At 29.0% G+C, this 22,542-nt stretch overlaps 1 protein-coding gene across 4 annotated transcripts; it reads right to left on the bottom strand.

Annotated features, from left to right (window-relative positions):
• Window positions 1-1,309: 1,309 nt before the first annotated feature.
• On the bottom strand, window positions 1,310-20,904 carry LOC100164875 (autophagy-related protein 101). Of its 4 annotated transcripts, none has more exons than XM_008189220.3 (12): window positions 20,532-20,896; window positions 11,254-11,348; window positions 7,438-7,754; window positions 7,149-7,372; window positions 6,971-7,076; window positions 6,594-6,825; window positions 6,216-6,539; window positions 5,972-6,131; window positions 5,778-5,912; window positions 5,524-5,693; window positions 3,188-3,336; window positions 1,310-2,627 (listed from the first exon to the last, which is right to left on the bottom strand). In XM_008189220.3, exons 2-12 carry the CDS (start codon window positions 11,318-11,320, stop codon window positions 1,689-1,691), a joined length of 2,823 nt encoding a protein of 940 aa, XP_008187442.1. In that variant the 5' UTR covers window positions 11,321-11,348; window positions 20,532-20,896; the 3' UTR covers window positions 1,310-1,688. The 4 variants fall into 4 exon arrangements, with proteins under 4 accessions (XP_008187442.1, XP_001948411.2, XP_016663450.1 ...); XM_001948376.5 differs by having other exon boundaries at window positions 2,472-2,605; window positions 20,532-20,893; XM_016807961.2 differs by lacking the exons at window positions 1,310-2,627; window positions 3,188-3,336; window positions 5,524-5,693; ... (6 more) ...; window positions 7,438-7,754; window positions 11,254-11,348 and adding an exon at window positions 13,761-14,545 and having other exon boundaries at window positions 20,532-20,904.
• Window positions 20,905-22,542: the final 1,638 nt, after the last annotated feature.

Here is a 22,542-nt window from a genome sequence, read left to right as displayed (position 1 = left end):
ACGTATTTACGGTGAGACAGTGAGGGGGATTGTCTTTTACTTAGTATTTAGGAATAAGCTGCTTGAATTGTAACATAATACGTACAAGCAACAAAAGGTAGTGGGCCACTGGGTCTCTAGGAATATATAAAAGAATAAATTGGATCCAATATAATATCATATACATAATAGTTAATACAAACCTATTTTTAAGGATTTGTTTGAGGGGGTCTTGCGACCCTCCCTCTTTGGATAATTGGATCCACGCCTGAGTTGATTTCTAACAGACATTTAAAAATTAGGTATTTAACTCACATAATAATGTAATAAATGGTCCTAATAAGATGTATGATAAAATCATGATTTGGTTTTCACTTCATAATTTTGTCAGGTATTCATGCATAATGTTTTTACAGGCACTATTCCATCAATATAGTTATATATTTTTGGACTTTATGTTTTATACAAATTTAAAATACATTTCTTAAAAAAAAGAAAAGTTATTTTGAAACACAAATAATTGTCATTAGCAATGCAGATACCTATCATTAATGCTCTGAAAAATATTCTTAGTTATAGGTAAAACTATAATTTAAAGGCATTAAGTTGGTACTATAATTTGACATAATATTGTAAAAACTAAAGTAGATAAGTACTTATAAGATTGTATACCTATAGTTCAAAAAATAGTAAAAATATAAACTACCTTATGACTAAGGATGAAAAGTTATAGGAGGTAAAATTGACAATAAATGAACAAAAAAAATAAAATATGCCAACAAATTAGTATAAAAAAATTTACATTCTAGTAGAGAATAAAGTAATATAGTACCTATATTAGTATAATATATAATATAAATAAAGTAAATATTATGTTGCATTGAACATCTAAATATTTCCAAAATCTAAATGAATTGTTTTATGTAATAGATTCTATTAAAAAAAGAAAAATTTACTAAAAATGCATTTATATGCACAAAAAAGTCATTATTAGACTATTTTTAAAAAAATTACCAAAATATACAAAAAAAAAAAAAATAACACATATGAACTCACTATGTTATGGAACAGATTTTTAGCTCACCTATCTATAAATAGAAGACGTGGACAAAAATATGCAATTTCCATAACTTCTCAGCCTTACTCATGACATATGAAGACAATATAGGTTCCTATAACAGTATTACCTACTATATACTACCACTATAATTTCTATTATTGTACATCAAATTTTAAGTAGAATATAAAATAAGATATAAAACAATTTCATAAGATGAGGGTCATGAACAACATAAAGCAAGTTTTTAGGAAAATTGAGAATTCAAAAATATAGTCAAACTAAACAGTTATAATTTTATTAATTTAATAAAATAATAAGCAGGACTAGATTAAAGATTTTGGTTACACATTTTGTTGGTTTAATAATTTGTTGAATTATTATTAGATTAAACTAAAAAAAAATACAATTTATTTTTCATTGTTTAATGTGCGTAACATATTAAATATACTGTAAATAGAGCAAAATACAGCAGATCATTTTCAATGTACGTTAAACTTGTAACGCCAAAAGACTGCAGCTATTTTACTGACAAGCAACATGACTAGGTTTTATATAATATAAGTAGTGTTAGATCGGAATTCGCCAAGAACATATTAAAAATAATTTAATATTTTAATAATCTATTGTTTAACTTTAATAGCACATTAAATTAAAACTGAATTCTATATTTGTTTGGAGTAGGCAGTGACCGAACACCATTCTTATTGTTTGAGTCTCCCTTGTAAATCCCATCTCTTTGCAATGATCCTCTTCTTCCTTGAACCCCCCCCGGAGAGAATATTCTCAATTTGGATTCAATGTTTGATATCTTACTCGAATCCGGTGTGCTCAAATTTCCAAAATCAATTTTTCTAGGTGGTGGGATAAAGCTTCGTTGTGTATCTTTGTAAAACGAACGGCCTGGAGATTCTCTAGCCATTACTCTGGGCGGATCAAGTATACTCTTTCCTGGCGAATCTCTAGGTCCAACCATTATTGCCCTAGTTGGAGATTCTCTGGAAATACTAGATCTTGATTCTCGGTTGACGCTATTTCTAGATGAAGACTCCCTAGGCCCAGTCCAAGATGATTCTCTAGAGGTAATTACATCTGATTCACGGCTAGATCTACGATAACGTCCATCTGGTGGTAAAGGTGATTGCCTGAGTGATCGTTCTAATGGTTCAAATTTAACAGAAGAGGGACATTCAGTAGGTGTATTTGGAGCTGTGCTAGCATCACTAGACGTATCCAGGGAATTCAAGGAATTCTTACGGCTATCATTGAAATGACTGTATTCACCTAACTTTTTAACATCTTTAGACTTGACGTCCGAATCACTGAGTCGACCATACTCTCCGACTTTGCTGCTAGATTTCCTGTGTCGTTTTGGCCGAGGAAGTGAACTAGGAGGTAAACTTCCACAGCGGCTTTCTTGTGTTTGGCGTTGTGCTTGTGAACACAAACCTTGTTTCTCCAAAAGCATGATGTCATCAGCCCGGTGACCAAGGAAATTTCCAGTTACACCCTCCAGTAGTGGTTGGGGTGTTTTTGCTTTTCGCGACAAAGAGCCCGTATGAGAGAAGCCTGGAAAACAGCAAAGACCTCTCTGAAAACAAAAACAAACACGTCCCCCCATCCAGGCACCCAGTAAACGTCCAATTCTCTTGCAAATTTTTATTTTGTTTAATCAAACCGAAATTCAAATGAAATAAAGCTCATGCCTGATTAATTCACTCAATAAAACGTTAAAACTTCAAAAAAATTAAAAATGTTCAAACACATTAAGATACTTTAAAAATTAGAAATTATACATAATTTTATATTTTTCATCACACAAAGAATTAATAATTTTGTTTTGTTTTAGGTTACACTTTTTTCAAATATATGCATACAATTCAGTTGAAAATCAAACTCTCAAGTAGGGGAGAACGTGTTAGTTACGTTACCTTTCAGGCTATGCCAATTAACAGCATTTAAATCCTGGTAATTTATAAAATTAACACCCACACAGATACAAATATAGTAGAGTGAGTACAAACTAAATAGACAAAACGAAAAACGTTTGTTATATATTAAGACAAACAAGACAGTGTTCAACAATCAAAACAAATAGATAACATCAGAAACTGAATCAGTGTAAGATGATTCTGCAACAGTGTTGTTTACCTTGTTCAATAGCTGTGAGTCCAATTCTTTTAGTTGGTCATCTAATGATTTATGGTCAAAACTCTGATTTGTAGATGAATACTTATTACCATGGTGGTGATGATAAGTACTGTCCACACTACTTGTATATGAATTGTTTGAGCCAAAACCTAAGGAATAAATTAAATCTTGATGAATAAAAAAAACATAAAACCAATTGATAACAAATTATGATTATATTTCTAAACTTTTTTTATTTTATAGCTTATTCATATACAGTAGAACCTCGATTATCCGGGCTCACTCTTCCAAAAATTTAAAAATAAGTATGGACTGTAGATATATATGTAGTTATAATCGAACATTTTATACTACATAATACTCGATATCGACAATTGTATTAATGACATTTTTGACGATAATAATATGAAGATAAGCAATATTGTACATCGATTATTATTATATTAGAAGTGAAGTAAGGAAAATTATTTCAAACCAAAAAAAACAAAGACTGATAACTTCATATTTTAAGCGCTAATAACTTGTTGTATACTGCAATATTATGGATGTATGTATGTATATTATTGTGTGTATACGTCTTCTTATGTATATTTCTAATTATAATTGAATCAAAATGTTTAAAATTTCATTATTATAAAATTGTACCTATGTATTTCTAATTATAAAAAGTCTCGATTAACCGTGATTTTCATTTATCCGTGTGACCCCTCCCCATCATTATCCCGGATAATCGAGGTTCCACTGTATATTATTTTGTCCCAAACTAAATTGGAAGATATTGGCTGGATTATGAACATGAGTTCCATAATGTCATGGATAGAATCAACAAAGACTTAAGACAATAAAGGTAAATACTATAAATTACCATTTTCCATTTATTTAGGTACTTTTAACTAACCAAATAAAACAACACTGTTTAACAGGCATATGTAATTTACAGTACATAGATAAGAAAACATTTACTTTTATATATATATATATATATATATATTATATACTATTATATATACATATAATATAAAATATGAACAACCCACTATACAGCACACTTACAAGTTACAACGCCATATTTTAAAAAGCCATCAGACCATCTTCAACTTAAAAGAAACAGGACTTGATAAATAATATTTAAGAAAGACTTATATTTAAAATAAATGAAGTGCACAATATTTAGTACTTACATACTTCCTAATCATCTGCACAAAAATTAAGCAGACTGCCAGGTTATGCCATATAAGTATTATCTGGACTACCAGTTTTTTATCTGTTGCAGTAAAATCCTATCAGCTGATGATACTTATTTTTAAATAATTTGATATTTTGACACAATATATGAAAGATACCTGTAGAATAGTAACTTAGAATATACAGAATCAAATATTCAATATTTTTTTTATATTTTATATTTTTATATTTACTTTTATCTACCTCCATACTGTTTATTCACTAACTTTATACTCATACTTGAAAGTTCTATTAATTTTTATTCAAATTTTGTTAATTTAATTAACTAATATGGATTTGTGATTGTTGCCCAAAAATGAACAAGATTCAGTAAAATTGTTTCAAGAAAGTGTAGATTTACAATTTTAGTTATTCGCTTCAAAAACAATAACCAATCAAATGGTGGACCACTTAAAAAAATATATATTATATGTTAAGACAAAAAGTAATAAATTAAATAGTTATTTAAGATAAGTTTGTGTTATGTCAATTAAGAAAACTGCAAACATGATAAATTATTCTATAATCAATAATGATACTATTTTAATTATAAAAATCTTCTAGTGGCCAAGTTTATACTATCTTGTATTCTATAGGGCATATACAATATCTGTTACAGTCAAAAATTAATTAAAAATACTATAGATTGCTCACTGCCCCTTATTTACGTGACGCGAAATATTGACAAAAAATTGATGTGGCCGTTAAGAAGCGCTGTCGTCGCCCATTAGTTTCTTAAAGGCCACATCCATTTTTCGTCAATATTTCGAGTCGCATAAATACGGGCCAGTGAGCGATCTATAGTACTTATAATTAATGATGATACATTTAAATTTAAAAAACTGGCAATCCAGATTTTATGCTATATGTCATATGTGATGTGTCATGATCAAATTTCCAGCACATTTTCAAACAAAGCAGGTAGTACGTAAGTACTAAATTAAAATTAATAATTATAATACATTTTTAATATATTTAATAAGAATATAGCACAGTGTGAAGATCAATGACCAAAAATAATTGAGAAACAAATTACAATAATAATGTACACAATATTGTCCATAAGTTATCAGTCATTATTTTAAGCTATAATATATATATTTAGTATTTACCGAGGTCATCAGAAGTTAGGTCTGTAGTATTAAGACTTGAATGTGGAGTATGATGACTGAGACATATACTTGGATATGACCCGGACACATCCTTTTCAAAACTATGTTTCTTTTGCAACACTCTAATCATTGCATCACGTTCTGCCAATCTAGATTCCAACTCTTTCATTCTGAAATAAATTATTAATACAACAAAAATTCAATAAATATTAAAATATAATATACAATAATTGTAAAATTTTAAATTTAAATACCGCGATTCCAATTCGCTGACTTTTTTTTGTGCTGCATGAACTTCTTCCATTTGTTTTAACTTATCTGATCGTGCTTCTGCAATTAGTTTTTCACTTTCTTGACCTGTCTTTTCCAATGCCGCTATTTTTGCATCCCTAAAATAGTTTATTTTATTAAGTAATATAAAAGTAGAGTTTAGAGGTAAATCACTTACTTTGGTACACTGGCTGCATCTATAGCAGCTTGACGTAATTCACTTTCTTCTAGATATCGTTGTTCCCATTTTGCAACTTCACCTTCTAGTCGCATTATTTTTTCATCTTTTTCCCGTAGCATACGCTTTAATTCAGGTAAGCTTTCACCTGGTTCATTTTCTAAAATTATTTAATATAATTTGTATCATTATTCATAATAATATATACTATTTATATAAGAATAAATCAATCATTTTAACTCACCAGCTGAACCATCTTGAGAAGCGTTATTATTGCGTGCACGTTCATTCCGCAGTTCTCGCTCCAGCTGAAGTCGAAGTTTACGCTCAGTCTGCTCACGACGGTCGCTAGCCAATTGAAGAGAAGACAATGCTCTTTGAAGCTGGGCAACTCTTTCCACATGAACTTGCTTCTTACGACATTCTTCTTCTAGGCGAACAACATTAGACTGAGCATTAGTTAATGCAGTATCTAAAATATCAATATGAGTGCGTTGCTCTTCAAGTGTAGCACGTTGAGCAGCTAATTCAATTTCTTGGCGATCTTTAGCTGCTAACAAGTCTTTATCTAAAAATAAATAATAATTAAATATTTATTGTATAAAAATATTAAATGACATACTCTGGGTTATCAATTGAGCTATCATGTTCTCACGTTTTACCATTTGATTACTATCTACTATGTTTGAGGAAGACAATGATTGATCACGTATTATAGAACGGTTTGCTTCTTGTAAACGCCTAACTTCTGCTTGAAGTTTTAATCGAGCTGTTCGTTCAAGTCTTTCACGCCGTTCACTTGATTCTACAAGTTCTTGATGAGAACGATACACCTTGGAAACTTCTTGTTCAAGCTAATAAATATATTTTCAAAATAAAAATGTTTTTAAAATAAATATAAAAATGTTGAGAACCAATTGATCAATTTTAGGTCCATTTAGTCATCATAACATTACAAACACGTGAGTAATTAAATATAAACAAGTAAATAATGTTCACCCTGTACGATTTGGCAACTTTTTGATGGCACGATTCCAGTTCTATTTTCAGACTTTTGTTTTCCATCATCAAACAGTCCACTATGGACAACATTTTTTGATCTTTTCTAAAACCATATAAGATATAGAATTGATATTATATTAATTTTAATTTTAAATGTATCAGTATTCAGTAGTACCTAGTATTTCCTAGTGTATGTCTCATGGGATCCGTATCAGAACGTTCAATTTTTAACAAACCGGTACCCAAATTTGGTTGAGACTTTGATTTAACCAGATTTCTAATAGGAACTGGTCGATACTCTGGTAACCACATATTCTTATCAGTATCATGCCATCGAGACAAGTTAGTGTCGCGTTTCGATGGATCCACCTTAACTTCTTTAGCAAGGTGTTTTAAGACCTAAAACATAAATACTTGAATATAATCTATTTTAATAAATCATTATGATATACAATAAATCATACATGAGATTGACTGAGATAATCATCTGGTATATTGGTTATTTCCCTAACACCCATGTCAACGATCTGTCGTCCACCATTTTTATGTCCTTGACTTTTTATTTCTTCTCTATTTCCATAACGATATTTAGGTATGCCAGAACTGAACCTAGACCCATCATCATTATGAATAATTAGCGTATCATAAGCGGAAGGTGATGATATGCTGAAGTCTTTATGTGTTTCTTGTCCCTGTGGTTCTTGTCTAATTGCCGTTCTGCGTCCATCGTTGGTGTCATCAAATGATTCACTCTCACTACCGCTATATTCACCACTCAACACTAAAATAAAAATGTTTTTGTTAATAATGAAGTATATAACACAGCATATAACTGATATTAAATGATTAAAAAGGAAAAATATTATTTGTGAAATAATCAATTTAAAAAAAAAAGTGGACACGGTTACGGCTAGTGACGTGGTGAGCATATTTTAGAAAAAACCATGATGCGCAGCATATGTTTCAGTACCTACCCACTTTTTATCCCCTTAATATAATATATAATACCTAGCCCCTTTCTGATTTTTATTATTCATAAATGATTTGCATTTTCCTTATTCTAAAAAATAATTCTCCTTCGAAATGATTTAACTACACTATCTGTTTGGTGTAGTAAAAATGAATTACTGTTAAATATTTACAAGTGCAAAGTAATCTCTTTTACTAGGTCTCGCCTCTAATTATAAATGATTATACCATAGATAATATTGTATTTCAGCACTTTTTTGAAATTTGCTATTTGAGCGTTACTTTTGGCTAAACACTTTCATTCAACAAGCATTATTTAAACATTACAAAAAAAACATCTACTACTCTAGGATTCATAACTAGGACTTGTAAAGATTTTACTAATTCCAATGCCTTAAATATTCTCTAATCTTCTTTGTTGCGTTCTACAATTCAGTCATATGGTCACCCTCTAGTGTTGTTAATATATATACAAAGCCTTGAAGCTATTAATAATCAATTTCAACAATTTATTTCTTACACATGTAATATCCTTTGACAACCACACTCAAAATATACACTGTTTTTAATTTAATTAAATATAACCAGTCTAGCTGAAAGGAGACAAATCATCGATTTGAAGTTTCTATATAAAATAGTAAATGGTTATTTAAACTGTCCTGAATAACTCAGATGCTTAAATTTTAATGTTCCTCATTATGAACTAGATCTGCAAAAACATTTTACAGTCTATTCCAAAGAACAGATTATGCACTTGGTTCACCTATTAATAGATTAATGAAAGTAGCTAATGACGTCCGGGTAGATTTATTTAATTTTCATTCTTTTGATTGTTATCAAATTATTATTATTTTTTTTATTTATTTTTTAAAATTAAGATAATAACCATAAAAATTGGGTTCATCCCGTTTGAATTAATAAAATAAATAAATAGTGTGAGTCTTAATGGGTAATACTAACAATTAATAAAGAAATGTTATGCCCGATAGGTAGGGTAGGTATTATCAGTATATACAAGGAGATATTTTAAGCAAGTTCATCCCTATTTATATGCTTAAATTATGCATATACATACTCAAATTATGATTCTTGGAATTTTTAAATACACTTGAAGACCATAGTTTTGAATACACGAAATTTTTTTACCACTTAAGGAGCGTTCTGTGGAGATACACATTTGTTTTTACAAATGAGAATCCCTTCCCCCCCCCCGAATTATTTAGTTTTGTTACCTATTGGCTAACATCTATATCAGGGGTCGTAAAATGGTCAATGTTGATTCACCTTGTTAGAAAATAGAATTTATTAATAAATTAATCTTATACACATTTGTCATTTAGTAGATATATTTTGGATTAGCCTATTAGTGTGAATAACTCGACTTACGGTCACCCGTCTAGGTCGAATTAATTCACAAAACTAAGTAGGTAGGTACACTAAAACTGAGATGCACTCAAACGTCTCAAACCTTCAAATAGGTGTACCTATATGGCGTATAATATACTAGGATTTGCCGCAAAAACAAAAACTGCACATGGGCGAAGCAAGATTAGCTAGTAATAGGTATATCAATATTAAAAAGAGGCATTTACTACTATTTCGCGAGTCTTTTATTCTTGAGAAGTATTAGGTAGGTTAGTATTACCTAGATACTTATTATTAGAGTTAGGATGTTGATGACTTTTGCATTTTTTTTTCTTTTATTCTGTACAATGCTATCTTAGCTAAAAATTATTTTCATGCTCCCTTGATGCAGAATATTCTAATTTTATTTTGCATTTTTTTCATTTTTAGCTATAAATGCATTTTTTTTTGTTTTTTAACGTCATTTTTCAATATTTTTAGGTCATTTTTCTTTTAGGGCACTTTTTGTACTTTTTATACAGTGTGGGGCATTTTTCACAAATTATAGATTTTAGGGCAAATGTTACACCCAAGTTTGGAAACAAATTTAATTTGTTTAAAATCTAACTTTGGATTTGGACTATTAGTAAATAATAATTTTAATATTATTGTGGGGTTTTTGTTACTATCACACCCATTATTATACCCATTACTCTAATAAAAATTATTATTTATAAATAAGTTTTTTCACTTACTTAATTAGTACTTTAGATAATTTTTATGTCATTTTTTGAAGTTTTTAGGGCATTTTTGCACTTTTTTAGGGCTTTTTTGCATTTTTTATAGTGCATTTTTGTGTGTTTTTTAGGTCATCAACATCCTGACTCTATTTATTATGTTATCATTCTTTCTGTTATCAAATTTGAAAAAATTGCCGTAACTTTTCAAAATTCGCGGAAAAACAAAGAAAAATTAAGGAAAACGGGTATTTTTACGTAGAGCTAGTTTTCGACAAAATAGATTTTGTTTTTTCGTTTTAAATAAAAAATGAATAGCTGTATATTCTTTTGACAGAATATTCATATTATTATATTGTAGTATTTATTTTTAAATTTTAAAAAAAAGTTTTTTATTTCGAACATTTTATTTTTATTCGAAATAATTGGATGGAAAAATATTATTGTCAACTACAATAATAGAATAATAGTTTTATTTAATATTCTGTATTTCTGTGTTAGCCGAAGCCCAAAGGTTTGTGAAAACCAGATTTCTAAAAAAAGTTATTGAATATTGAATACCAATATTCCCTTTAAAACTATTAGATAACTATTAGATTACCTACTACCTATGTGTTTATATTACTATAATTAGAAACCCACTTTAAAAACCAAAAGTATTTGCATAGTATCTTAAATACTTAAAAAAAAATGTGTTTGAGTATTTACTCAAGTACTTTTTAAAAGTATTCTTTACAGGACTGTTTATATTATATAACTAGTATTTAAAATTACTTTTGAAAATTATCGTTTACAAGACTGCCAATATTAATAAATAAATAATTTGGCCACGAATAAAATAAAACAGATCGAAAATTGAAAAATATCAAATCACCATAATTTTCAATATCAACCAAAAGTTTTTATGGTTTGTAGGTAATTTATTTATTTTTTCTAGTGATCAATTTTTTATCATTTCGATGTTTAATTTTCAAATAGCTAGTTAAAAATAATTACATAAGTGCATAAATATATCGTAATTAACAAAATTGTTTAACGCACTGAGGGTCAAGTCAAGTCAACTGCAGATAATAATGTAACGCATTAACCATCGGTTTAACGTAGTAGAAAAATATTAACTTAACATATTATCTATAAATAATTATTGCAAAACGATTACACAATTGTATAATACATTTTAATGTTTGAATTTTTAAAATTACGGCAAACGAGTTGGCGTAATTCAATTACCTTTTGTTGACTGTGTTTTGGTCGAGTATGAACGGTATGCGATTGGCTTACTTCTCGGCGAACTCATTATTGGACATCACATGCGTAAGAATATTCTGTAAAATCGGAAAGAAACAAATCGGTAAAAATCAAAACAACAAATAACAATATCATGTTCGATGCGATTGGCAATTAATAAGACGCAGTATCGTTTTTATTGTTTATTAATGATAGGTAATAAGTAAGCACGTGGCATCGCAGTAATATAAATTCAAACGCCCAAAATGTATAATACTTTACTATAGTTATAATATTGTTAGGTACTTATCTAATAAACGTAGCATGGAAATAAATTTAAAATAGCCGTCGAAACAAACCACCGATGGACGCGGTAGACGCACAGATGGATTGTATTATTATTTTATTCCATCATTTAGATCTAATCGTTCAATATAAAACACACGCCTAATATAACCTAGTATACACATTTCGTCTATGACAATTTCACGGTCCACTGAACACGGGACAAGTAGGAAATGAAAATAGTACAAAATGCATAAACGCAGAATCATTATTTTTGTTTTTGAGTAATCTAAGTTGAGTAATCTAAGTGAGTAATCTAAAATCTTAAGAGTAAAATCACCCATTAAAATGATAGAGAATAATATTGTTGAGTGTACGACAAATCGAATCGTCTAAATAATGTCTCAAAACAATTAATTTTTTTTTCTATTTCAACATAACAATTTTTTTTTATATTTGGAGTCTATAAAGTCAAGTTTTAATAAAATATAAAAACTGATATGACAAACCCTCAATAATATCCTCTATAATTGTAATAGATGGTTTTATTCTAAGATTATTAAAAACTTATAAAAAACGATTTTAGGTGAAAGTATTTTATTTATGTTGTGTATCGGTTAGAGAAAGAAAACACGTCATATTGCGCTGAAATCCCCTTAACGGAAATAATTTCAAAAGTTAGGTAGACAATCGGTAGACAATAATATCATACAGTTATCTAACATAAGACCTATCATCAATTCATGTAACCAATGTGTTACCTAATTAAAATTTGCAAGACTTGATAATTTTTATTAATTGATTCAAACCAATCTTTCAGTTTAAAATAAAGTGTTATAATAACCATCATTTTCTAACTACATTTATCATATATACAGACTACACTCTGGGGTCCATCCTAAAAGTCTGTAGTATTTTAGATTTAAAAAAATTATCTACAAAGTACAAATTTGGTAGTTTTTATTTTAAATCTGTTGTATATCATTATACTAACAATTTTTTTTTTTTATAAATATAAATTTCAATCAACTGCAATAATATATAGAAAATAACCTATTTATACAATAAATAAAATAGGTACAATAATTATTGTTACTATTTTGTTTTTTTTTATTAAACATCAAAATCAGTATGAAAATTATAATACAGTAGTTCAAGTTTCTACAACAAAATAAAATAAATGTAGGTACATATAATTATTTTTTTTATTTACAATGAAATTTCATAGCATACAAATTAAACAAATTGATCATTTATGAAAAAAAAATATAATTAATATACCAAATGTATATAAATATCTAAAATTATTTTTGAATTGTTGGTAAACCTAATTTTAACAGTAAAATTAATATTAATAATCATGATAATAATAATAAAAAAACAGTAAATGTAATAAAATTTATCACCAATTAAAAAATATATACATCTATTTAAGTAAAATGGAAACTTATAAATTATATAATTAGGTATTTCTATATAAAATGACCGATTTCCATAAAAAAAAAATGAAGTATTCACACAATTATATTTTGAAATACTTTTTCATATTACAATTTTATTATGAAAAAGCACATTCAATTATTGCTGATAATTGTCAGTTAATGCAACATAAAAATAAAATAAACAATTGACACTCAGTTAAATTTTATGGACAACAAAACAAATAAACAACAAGAAAAAATGTACACATGGAATAAAATTAAACGTAGCTGTCCAAAAAAATTACTGAAATATTACCCATTGATAGACAACCACTAATATATTTTGTGTTGACTACCAATATATAGTATTAAAATTAAATTAAATCGCAGTCTTGGTCATAACATTTAAATGTCAGTTAGTGGATAAATTAGAATTTTTAGTGCGTTATATTGAAAAGAAGTGGATATTATGAAAGTTACAGAAGGCAAAACTTAATTGAATAACATAAATTTAAAAAAATATATATTGTGGTACATTGTTATTATTAACAAAAGAAAAACAAATTTGCAGAAGGTACTTCTATAATAAGAAAGAATTGTAAATAAAACACCTATTAATGATTTTCTTTCTTTTAAGCTTCATTTGTGTAATTTAAATACATTTTTATTTATTAAAACAATAAAAATTATTCATGAAAATTAAAATAATAAAAGCCAAAGTAAACATCAACTCATTAATAATATTAAATGTCACAATTCTAACATTATGTATAAACTCTACTTTGTACTAATTTTAAGTTACCACTAATAGGTGATTGGTAGGTACAGAAAAATAATGAATATAATATAAATCATGGTTACGATAATGACAATGTATCTCGTATAAGTTTTTGAACAGCTGATCCGACTGATGGACTACTTGCGCCACTAGTTAGATAATTTGTCTTAAATAAGTATGGTTGAATATCAGCAAATGATGTGTCAAACACTAAATCCAATTCAGACTGTGGTGGTATACTTGGCAAATACTCATGCCTGTTCATTATTTCTGCTATATAAATTATTTTTTCACTCAAAGAATCACTTATTTTTTCCTTGGATATTTGTCTATTAGTTTCATTACAAATTTTCAACAAATCAACGCGCACGTTCCACACTTCCCAAGGTGTACACTCTGGTTGAAATGGCCACCTAGCTTTTTTTTTTTGAAAAAACTCCAATGTGATTTGTCCAAATGTGTGATTATCACGCCTGAGACATTCAGAAAATTCTGAAATGTCATTTCGAAGTTTACGATCTAAATGTGGCGATGAACAACATATATAAGTAAAGTCGATGAAATCACAGTCAACATCTTGTAAGCCTACAGTGCCCATAGTGTACTGACTGCCATCAGGGGCAAAACAAAATTTTCCAAGTGATCGATGTAGAAGTACAGTATGAAAAAGACAGGAGACAGCTTCATCAACTTGAAAACCTTCAACGCTTAACTCAAGGCAGTGGGAACGTGCATTCATTTTGAAGAAGCGATGTGATCATTTCTTTTGTGCAAAGTTTGTAGAAAAGCAGCATACACACTGCATACAAAACTGTAACAATACATATTATAAATATTATTATTCTAATAGTTTCATTGATTGTATTTATAAAAATACAATAAATGTGATGTGATTATCACAATCAAATAATAGATGAAATTACTTTATATAAGAGACTAAAACTGGTTTTAAATTTTAACCTAAAATATTACACAATTTGTCAACAAACATTTGTCTACAAAAAGTACTCTATGTGGGAAATTAATGACATAAAATGGATATCAATTAAGTATTGAATTAAACCTGCCAGCAGGTGCGCTATTTATTATATAACAATAGAAGTCACGGCATCACGCCTTGTAAAATCTACGACATTAAAAATATGTAATAGTTATTGTACATGAATTTAACAAATATCAAAAAACCAATACATTGACTGTATCATAAACCTTAATTTATTTATAGGCCACAATAAAATAAAATTTAAATTAATTAAATTTGTATAGAATTTGATCCAAAGTTAAATATACAAATAATATAGGTAGATCTAAAATATTTAAATGATACCACAAAATAGATATATTCAAATAAACATTTTTTCATAATGTTATAATAAGCGAATGTACAATACCTAAATTATTATGTAAGCAATTTAGAATAATTATTATACTTTTTTTTATTATTATAACCACACAAACTATTGTTTATAAAATAATAAATTAGGTAGATACAAAGAACGAAGCGAGTAGTATTTTGTGGTAACACACTAAAACTTGCGTGTGATAAAATAACAACTTCAACAAAAATTACTAGTGAAATATTTCAAGATTGAACCAAAACATTATAATAACATTCTAAAGGAATACATATATTATGAGTATAATATGACCATCAAAAAATAAAAATAGAATTAAGTAAAAAAAAATCTATAAGTACACAATTACTGTACTATTTGCAACAATGCGCCCACTGGAAGGTTAAGAATATGCCCTATAGTTAAAAAATAAAAATTAAATTGGGAATTTTGTAGCTACTTACTTAACGTTTTCTATTTGTTAAATTTAAACCATAGTTAAAACTTAATAACCAGTATAAAATTTGTTTATATATCATATTATATCTTTAATTGTGTTTAAGGATGAAAATAATTTATAATACAATATTATCTAAGAATATAAATAACAAAACATGTATGCCATAATTGCATACTGTATACGAATCAAACTTAAGACAACAAGCATAAATATTAAATACAAAAACATGGATTTTTTTCTTACTTTTAATCTAACTAGGTATGTGTGACCAAAATTTTCATGCACAAAATTATAAAAAATAATATAAACATGTAATTTACATTTACCAAACCCAAATCTAATTCAATGCACAGTTAAAAATGTAGTCAAAAGGGACTCCTAATTTTATTTTATTTACAAATGAAAATAAATAGATAGGTACCTAACTATCATATTATTTACTATTATTTAAATATCTAAATCGTTTTATTAACATACCAAGGATAATTCCAATTAACCACTCAATAATGTAAATATAGATTTAAGCATCTTATATCTTTTTATACATAATATAAAATATTATTTTTTTTTAAATGATTTATTTTTTTAAGTACCTTAGTCAAAAAATTATATAATTGATTGGCACATATCCAGTGTATAATAATTAAATTGGGTTATTATTTAATGATAGGTTATTAAATAGGTTATATTTGTATACCTAAGCAGGTACTTTATTTTCTTTTTTTATTAATTTACATAGGTATTATAATATTATAGTAGGTAATTTTAATTTTATAAAATAAAAACAAAACTCAATTGATGAGTGATTATCATTATTAAGTTTTAATACCACGATTAAGAGCTACATTTGATAAATAATTATTAATAGTGGTTACATTAAATTCCGCGCAGAAACAGTGATTTGTAACTTATTATTCATAATTTGTCCAAAAGAGTTTTATTAAATATGTAACTCAAAGATTAATATACTTGTAAAATAAACTAATTATAGGAACACTTGGATTACTTTTTAAATACAGTGATAAAATATAACATGTTATAAGTCATAAATCTATATATTATAATATATCTATATCTATAATAACCTACATACATTTTATTATCATAACAATATTATTATGCAACTGGTTAGAATACGTAGTAAACAAAAATAAAAACTAGTGTTAAGTACCTACAGAGCTTAATTGTATTTAAGAACCTTAGTAAAAAGTATAAATATTTTATTTCTTCATATTTTCAAGAACTTTTAAATAATTAACAAAATTTGAAATTACAAGCCATAGGTATTACATTTTAAGTTTTTATTAATAAATACCATTTAAAGATAAAAAATATAAAAACCAACTAATATAGTTAATCCCGTAAGACAATTTTTCTAATAAAAGACATAACAAATTACCTACTAGAAAATGATTGGGTACTGCAAAAGCTAATTTTAAGAATATTTGTAACAAAAATGTGGGTTTTCTTAGGTAATGTAAAAAATTTAAAATCATTAGGTGGTAAGATTATTGTCATATGAGAATATTAGGAACTATAATAAATATAGCTGGTATATCACCCTAACATAATCCACATAAATTTATCTAGTTATTTGAATTTGATTTAATAAATATTTTAGTTCAAGAACCTAAATTAATTATTAAAAATATAATTGTAAGCAAATTATTGATTTTAATCATATTACGTATACCTACCTAGTATGCTATGTAACCTAGATGACTCGTTTTTTTTTTCTTTTTAAACATTAATTTATAATATAAGATCCGTACTAACCTAAAATGACGGGGTCCACAGGATTTGTGTGTTTCTGAATTTTTGTGTTGAGTTAAAAAAAAAATGTGCACACATACTTTCACTGATTAATGGTGATAGCCTGATGGCTATTTAATAAAATAATGACACATATTATATAACAAATGAATATCAACATATAAATACAATAATAATAATAAAAAAAACTAATGATAAAAATATATAAGTAAATAAATAAAACCAAAAAGGTTGAAAAATAATCAAGCAATAGATGCAAAATGCAAACAAAAGAAGCCTCTCTTAAATACTTAGTACCAAGGTTACATTAAATATTTAAGTAGGTATTACAAATTAAACTAATTGTAAGTGAAATAAAACTACATAAATTTCTATTTCAATAGGATATTTAATATCAAAACTTTAAGATTTCAATCAAAGTACACAGTACCTACTTTGTAGGTACTAGTTAGTGTACATTACAATATCAGATAACCTTTGACTGAATCAACTAAATATTTACTTCGATAGATTAGGTACTTATGTACCCATACATCCTATATAGTATACATAATATTATATATTACTTATTAGTCAGTTAACAACATAATCAATCATTAATTTGAAGATGAATAGTATAGAAAGATATTAGTACCAATAGGGAACTAACATTTATCTATTTAAATCAATTAATTTAAAAAATACATGAGTTAAAATATGATGTACCAAGGTACCAAGTACCTAACACTAAAAAGCATATTATGTATAAAATTAACAAACATTTAAAGTTATAAAATATAAGTATTTTGTATAAAATAATACGAGAGCTCTAACAATTTCCTTTTTAAGCAGGTTCCTATGTAAGTATTATGTTTTTTTTATAGATTAGGTACATCAAACTTCAAAATTGTTATACTATAGTCTCAAATTGGTAAGTTACTCAAGTTCTGAATTATGTAATCGTAATTTTAGTTTCAACATTCTTGTCATTTGAACTTAAAAGTACCTAGAATATCAGAAAAATTATTTAATGGTAGGTATCTATTATATTAAGACAATTTAAAAGTAGACTTAGGTCCATATTATAATTCTGTGATAGACAATTTGGCAACGTAAGGTCTGTTTCTAAAATATATAATAAACTATAAACTGTATTATAGTTCATAATATTATATTACTTATTTCTCTACTCAATTTTTACTCATTGAGTTCATATCTATATAATCCTTGAGTAGATTCAGAACTAAACAAGATCCAGTTTGAAGACTTCCTACTTGTCAAGGTAGTAATATATTTATTAGTATGTACCTTATACCTATATGAGTATGTTTTATTATTGATTGTATTGACAATTTAAACGAGATAATGATAAAAAGACTTATTGTCTTTAAAGGATAATAATTAAGTATTATCAGAGAACTATCGACAGATACAAACATGGAGTCCGGGGTTTGTGACAAATCTGCTTTGATCAGAAATACCTTGAAAATTCCTATACCGTGACTCAACAACACAATATAAAGAATGCTTTATTTTTAAACCTAATTTAATTTAAAGTGTTCACATTAAGAGGTTGATAAAAGTTCAAGTGTCAGTGTAGTCATGTAGCTAAAAAATAAACAAAAACCGACAACATGGTGAAAATACGATTTTAAAACACACTGCGACAGGCGCAACGGTCTTCACTGAACGTTGATCACGAGATCTGTCGAAACCAGCGTTTATCTAATACACATTAAATGATCTGTTGTAAAAATTATACTGAGCATCAAGGTCTACAGTTGCAACACACAAGTCGGAGTAAAAGAAACTGAAACTTAAGTTTGTACTACTCCGCAATAGAGCTTGTGAGCAAAAAACATGGACAAGTGCCTATATTATTACATAATATTATAAAAACGCAAAAATGCAGAAATGCAGACAACAATATTAATATTTTCATTCGGCGAACGGTCGTTATCACGGTGTCGATAAGCCGCACACGGTCGTTAGGAAAAATGAAAATGACAAAAACAATTAGGAAGACAAAAAAAACTTTTTTTTTAATGGTCGTGCGAGGCCCTGACGAGGATCGAGTGTTTTTATAATATTGTAATGGCATCAGCGTCGCAATAGTAATAATAATGACGATGATGATCTACAACCAGGATTTTATTATCTACGTCGCGTATATAACACCAGCAATAATTGTGCCCGTTTTAATATTATTATTATTATTATTATGATTATGTGCGCGCACACAAATGCACAATGGCCGAACAGACCAATACGACATTATGGAATGGCAATTGGAAGTACGTACAAACTACAAAGGTTACGTACAAAACCACAACCAATGTAAATAACGTGTCATTATGTTTTTATTGCCATCCATCACCGTACGTAACACCATCGACCGATTGCGCGACGGCAACACCAAACAAAAGATGATTGTGATAAAACACGGCCGACGGTGGCGGTCGGTGGACTCGCGACTGCCGACTCGTTCGGAGCGATTTCCGACTACAGCGTTTCGAGGTTTCGACGTCGACGAACGGACGACGAGCCTCCTCTCCGCCCGTCATTATGAAATCGGATGACCGAAAGAAAAACGGCGAGAAAGAAAATCCGACACGGTCGTGCCAAGAGTGGTGTTCCCCTACCTCCTTTCCAACGCAGATGGCGTACAAAATAATGTACAATGAATTAAGAACGAGCACAACGTGCGAATACCAAAAACAAAACGTCTGAAATTCCAAACCCCAAGGTCATATCCATCACACGATTTGGCAATTCACCCTTCCACTATTGTATCAATTGCAATCACGTTGCCACTTGCCATTACGTTATACGATTATAGTATTATACCTAATTGTTGATTTCTAAATTGTTTAACCCGCTCGATCGGTCGACGAGGCGAACCGGACCAACGGGCGGCACATGCGCAGTTACCCGTATACCGGAATGCACGCTCACGAATCACGATAACAGTACCGCGATCAACACTAAACAACAACAATGTTGTCATTGTTATTATCGTATACTGGTGACATAGCGCGTAGGAACATGTTGAATGTTCGTGTCGAGAGAAATATAATATAATAATTGTTTTAGACTCGACGAAGGTAGAACTAGCAGTAGTAGCATAATAATATGGAGTACTGTTTTAGCAGTTTTTGGTAGTAGTCGAGTAATGGGCAAGTAGTATTATTACTAAGTTAAGTAACGTCAAACGTGTGACGATCACACTGGCTATGAAAGACAACACTTACGTGCACGGCGGATTTGTGTCAGGCGAAGGCGATCAGATGACAATCGCGTCGAAACTGTGCGTGGCAGTGGGGCATAACAACAACAACAACAACAATAACAACAAACAGCACCGCCGAGAGTTAACCAAGCACTAGCGTTGTACTCGTCGTTATAGGTATAGCCTATCGTACCTAGGACGATTACTGCTGATGTCGTCGCGGTGATAATTGCTGTGCGGCCGTAGCGTTCGGTCGGTTTTATCACACGTACGAACTGCGGAGACGACGAGCACACAAAACGCTCGGCGAACAGGTGAACGACGGAGAACGGCACTCGGTCGAGTACTCGAGTGGTCGACGGTCGACGGCTCGTCGCGACCAGGAAACAAAAGAAGACGGAGCGTGGACTGCGCACAAAGGTTACGGTGCTGCCAATAGACGGACTGCAGAGCCGTTAGCAATTGTTATGTCGTGGCAGGGGCGGCACTGCATGATAATTATTATCAATATTAGCGTCTCACTCCAGCAGCAGGCTGCCATAGATAATATAAGATTCTTACACGATTTAAGTCTTAAGATATATCTTAAATTCTTAAATCGTGGATTCTTATATTATCTAATATCTATGCAGGCTGCTGCGTGAGTGTCTCACGTGACAATAGGTATTAAAATAATTAATATTAATTAATTTCTTTAATATCTATGCTCGTCGTGACTACGTAAGCATATTGACATCCGGTGCGCGCTTTACGGCGGCCCTAGGCTGCTGATTGAATATCGTGCTTCAGCATCACCATACTATCAAGCCATCAAGGTGACAAGGTGCATAGTGCTACACTTTGCATAGTTTAATAAATAATTAGTATGATCAACACGAACCGCGTTTTCGTCCTAGTTCGCGCATGTGCTACGCCTTGTGTTTTTGTGCATACTGCATTAGTGCATTGCATAAGAATAAATGTATACGTCGCCTTTTGTTAATATTGTTGGTTGCCTACTTGCCTGTATAAATTATACAAAATTCCCTTAAAAAAATATGTGCAGTCATCTCATTGAGCACACTTTTTATTCCTTATACTATGGGCATGGTGACCGTGTTATGAATTTATGATATTATTATTATATTACCACTTACCGTGTTATGTTATGATAATGTGTAAATAATGTGTTTAAATAATTAAAATTAAATAGTATAATGGTTTACAGCCACCATGATTAAGAGGACGTGATACCTGTCATGCGTTGTCTCAGTCTTACTAATGTACAACCATTGATTATACATAGTTGTATAATAGTTGTATATTATACTATGTATAATCAATGGTACAACATATCAAAAAACTGTTTTCCGCGGGATAGAACCACTCCCTCGGTATTTATAATAGACTTTATCTGTGTCGTGGCGCTTTTATTATTTGGTATTTTAAATACTTTTTTTTGTATTAAATACTTTTTGGTATTGAATACTTTGGTTTTTTATTTCGAACATTTTATTTTCTTTCGAAATAATTGGTTGGAAAAATATTATTGTCAGCTACAATAATAGAATAATAGTTTTATTTAATATTCTGTATTTCTGTGTTTGCCGAAGCCCGAAGGTTTGTGAAAACCAGATTTCTAAAAATAGTTATTGAATAACAATATTCCCTTTAAACTATTAGATAACCTACTACCTATGTGTTTATATTACGATAGTTAGAAACCTACTTTAAAAACCAAAAGTATTTGAGTAGTATTTGAAATACTATAAAATAATTAAAGTATTTGAGTAGTATCTTAAATACTTTAAAAAAATGTATTAGAGTATTTACTCAAGTACTTTTTAAAAGTATTCTTTACAGGAATGATTATAGGGGGCACAACATTTTAAAGGCACACATTTTTTAAAGAATGTCCTGTTATAAAAGGATATTAGTGATTACTGATTACGATGTGTACTCAGCGCGTGCAGTATACCTACGGTCACATATACCTACGCGTTTCCACGAATTTACTTCGACTTCCACAAATATTTTTTTGTTATTATTAATAC

The sequence above is a fragment of the Acyrthosiphon pisum genome, chromosome A1 (genome assembly GCF_005508785.2).
Source record: "Acyrthosiphon pisum isolate AL4f chromosome A1, pea_aphid_22Mar2018_4r6ur, whole genome shotgun sequence".
Lineage (NCBI taxonomy): Eukaryota > Metazoa > Arthropoda > Insecta > Hemiptera > Aphididae > Acyrthosiphon > Acyrthosiphon pisum.
The sequence above is the reverse complement of the archived record's forward strand: the minus strand, read 5'-3'. Positions and strand labels throughout refer to the sequence as shown.

What these genes read in the sequence shown, in the direction of transcription:
- LOC100164875 (XM_008189220.3), bottom strand. Translation starts at nt 11,320, where the DNA reads ATGAGTTCGCCGAGAAGTAAGCCAATCGCATACCGTTCATACTCGACC. An exon ending in CCTAACTTCTGATGACCTCG is followed by an intron (nt 3,337 to 5,523) that starts GTAAATACTAAA and finishes TTTATTCCTTAG; the next exon opens with GTTTTGGCTCAAACAATTCA. An exon ending in ACTCACAGCTATTGAACAAG is followed by an intron (nt 2,628 to 3,187) that starts GTAAACAACACT and finishes TTTTGTTTTCAG; the next exon opens with AGAGGTCTTTGCTGTTTTCC.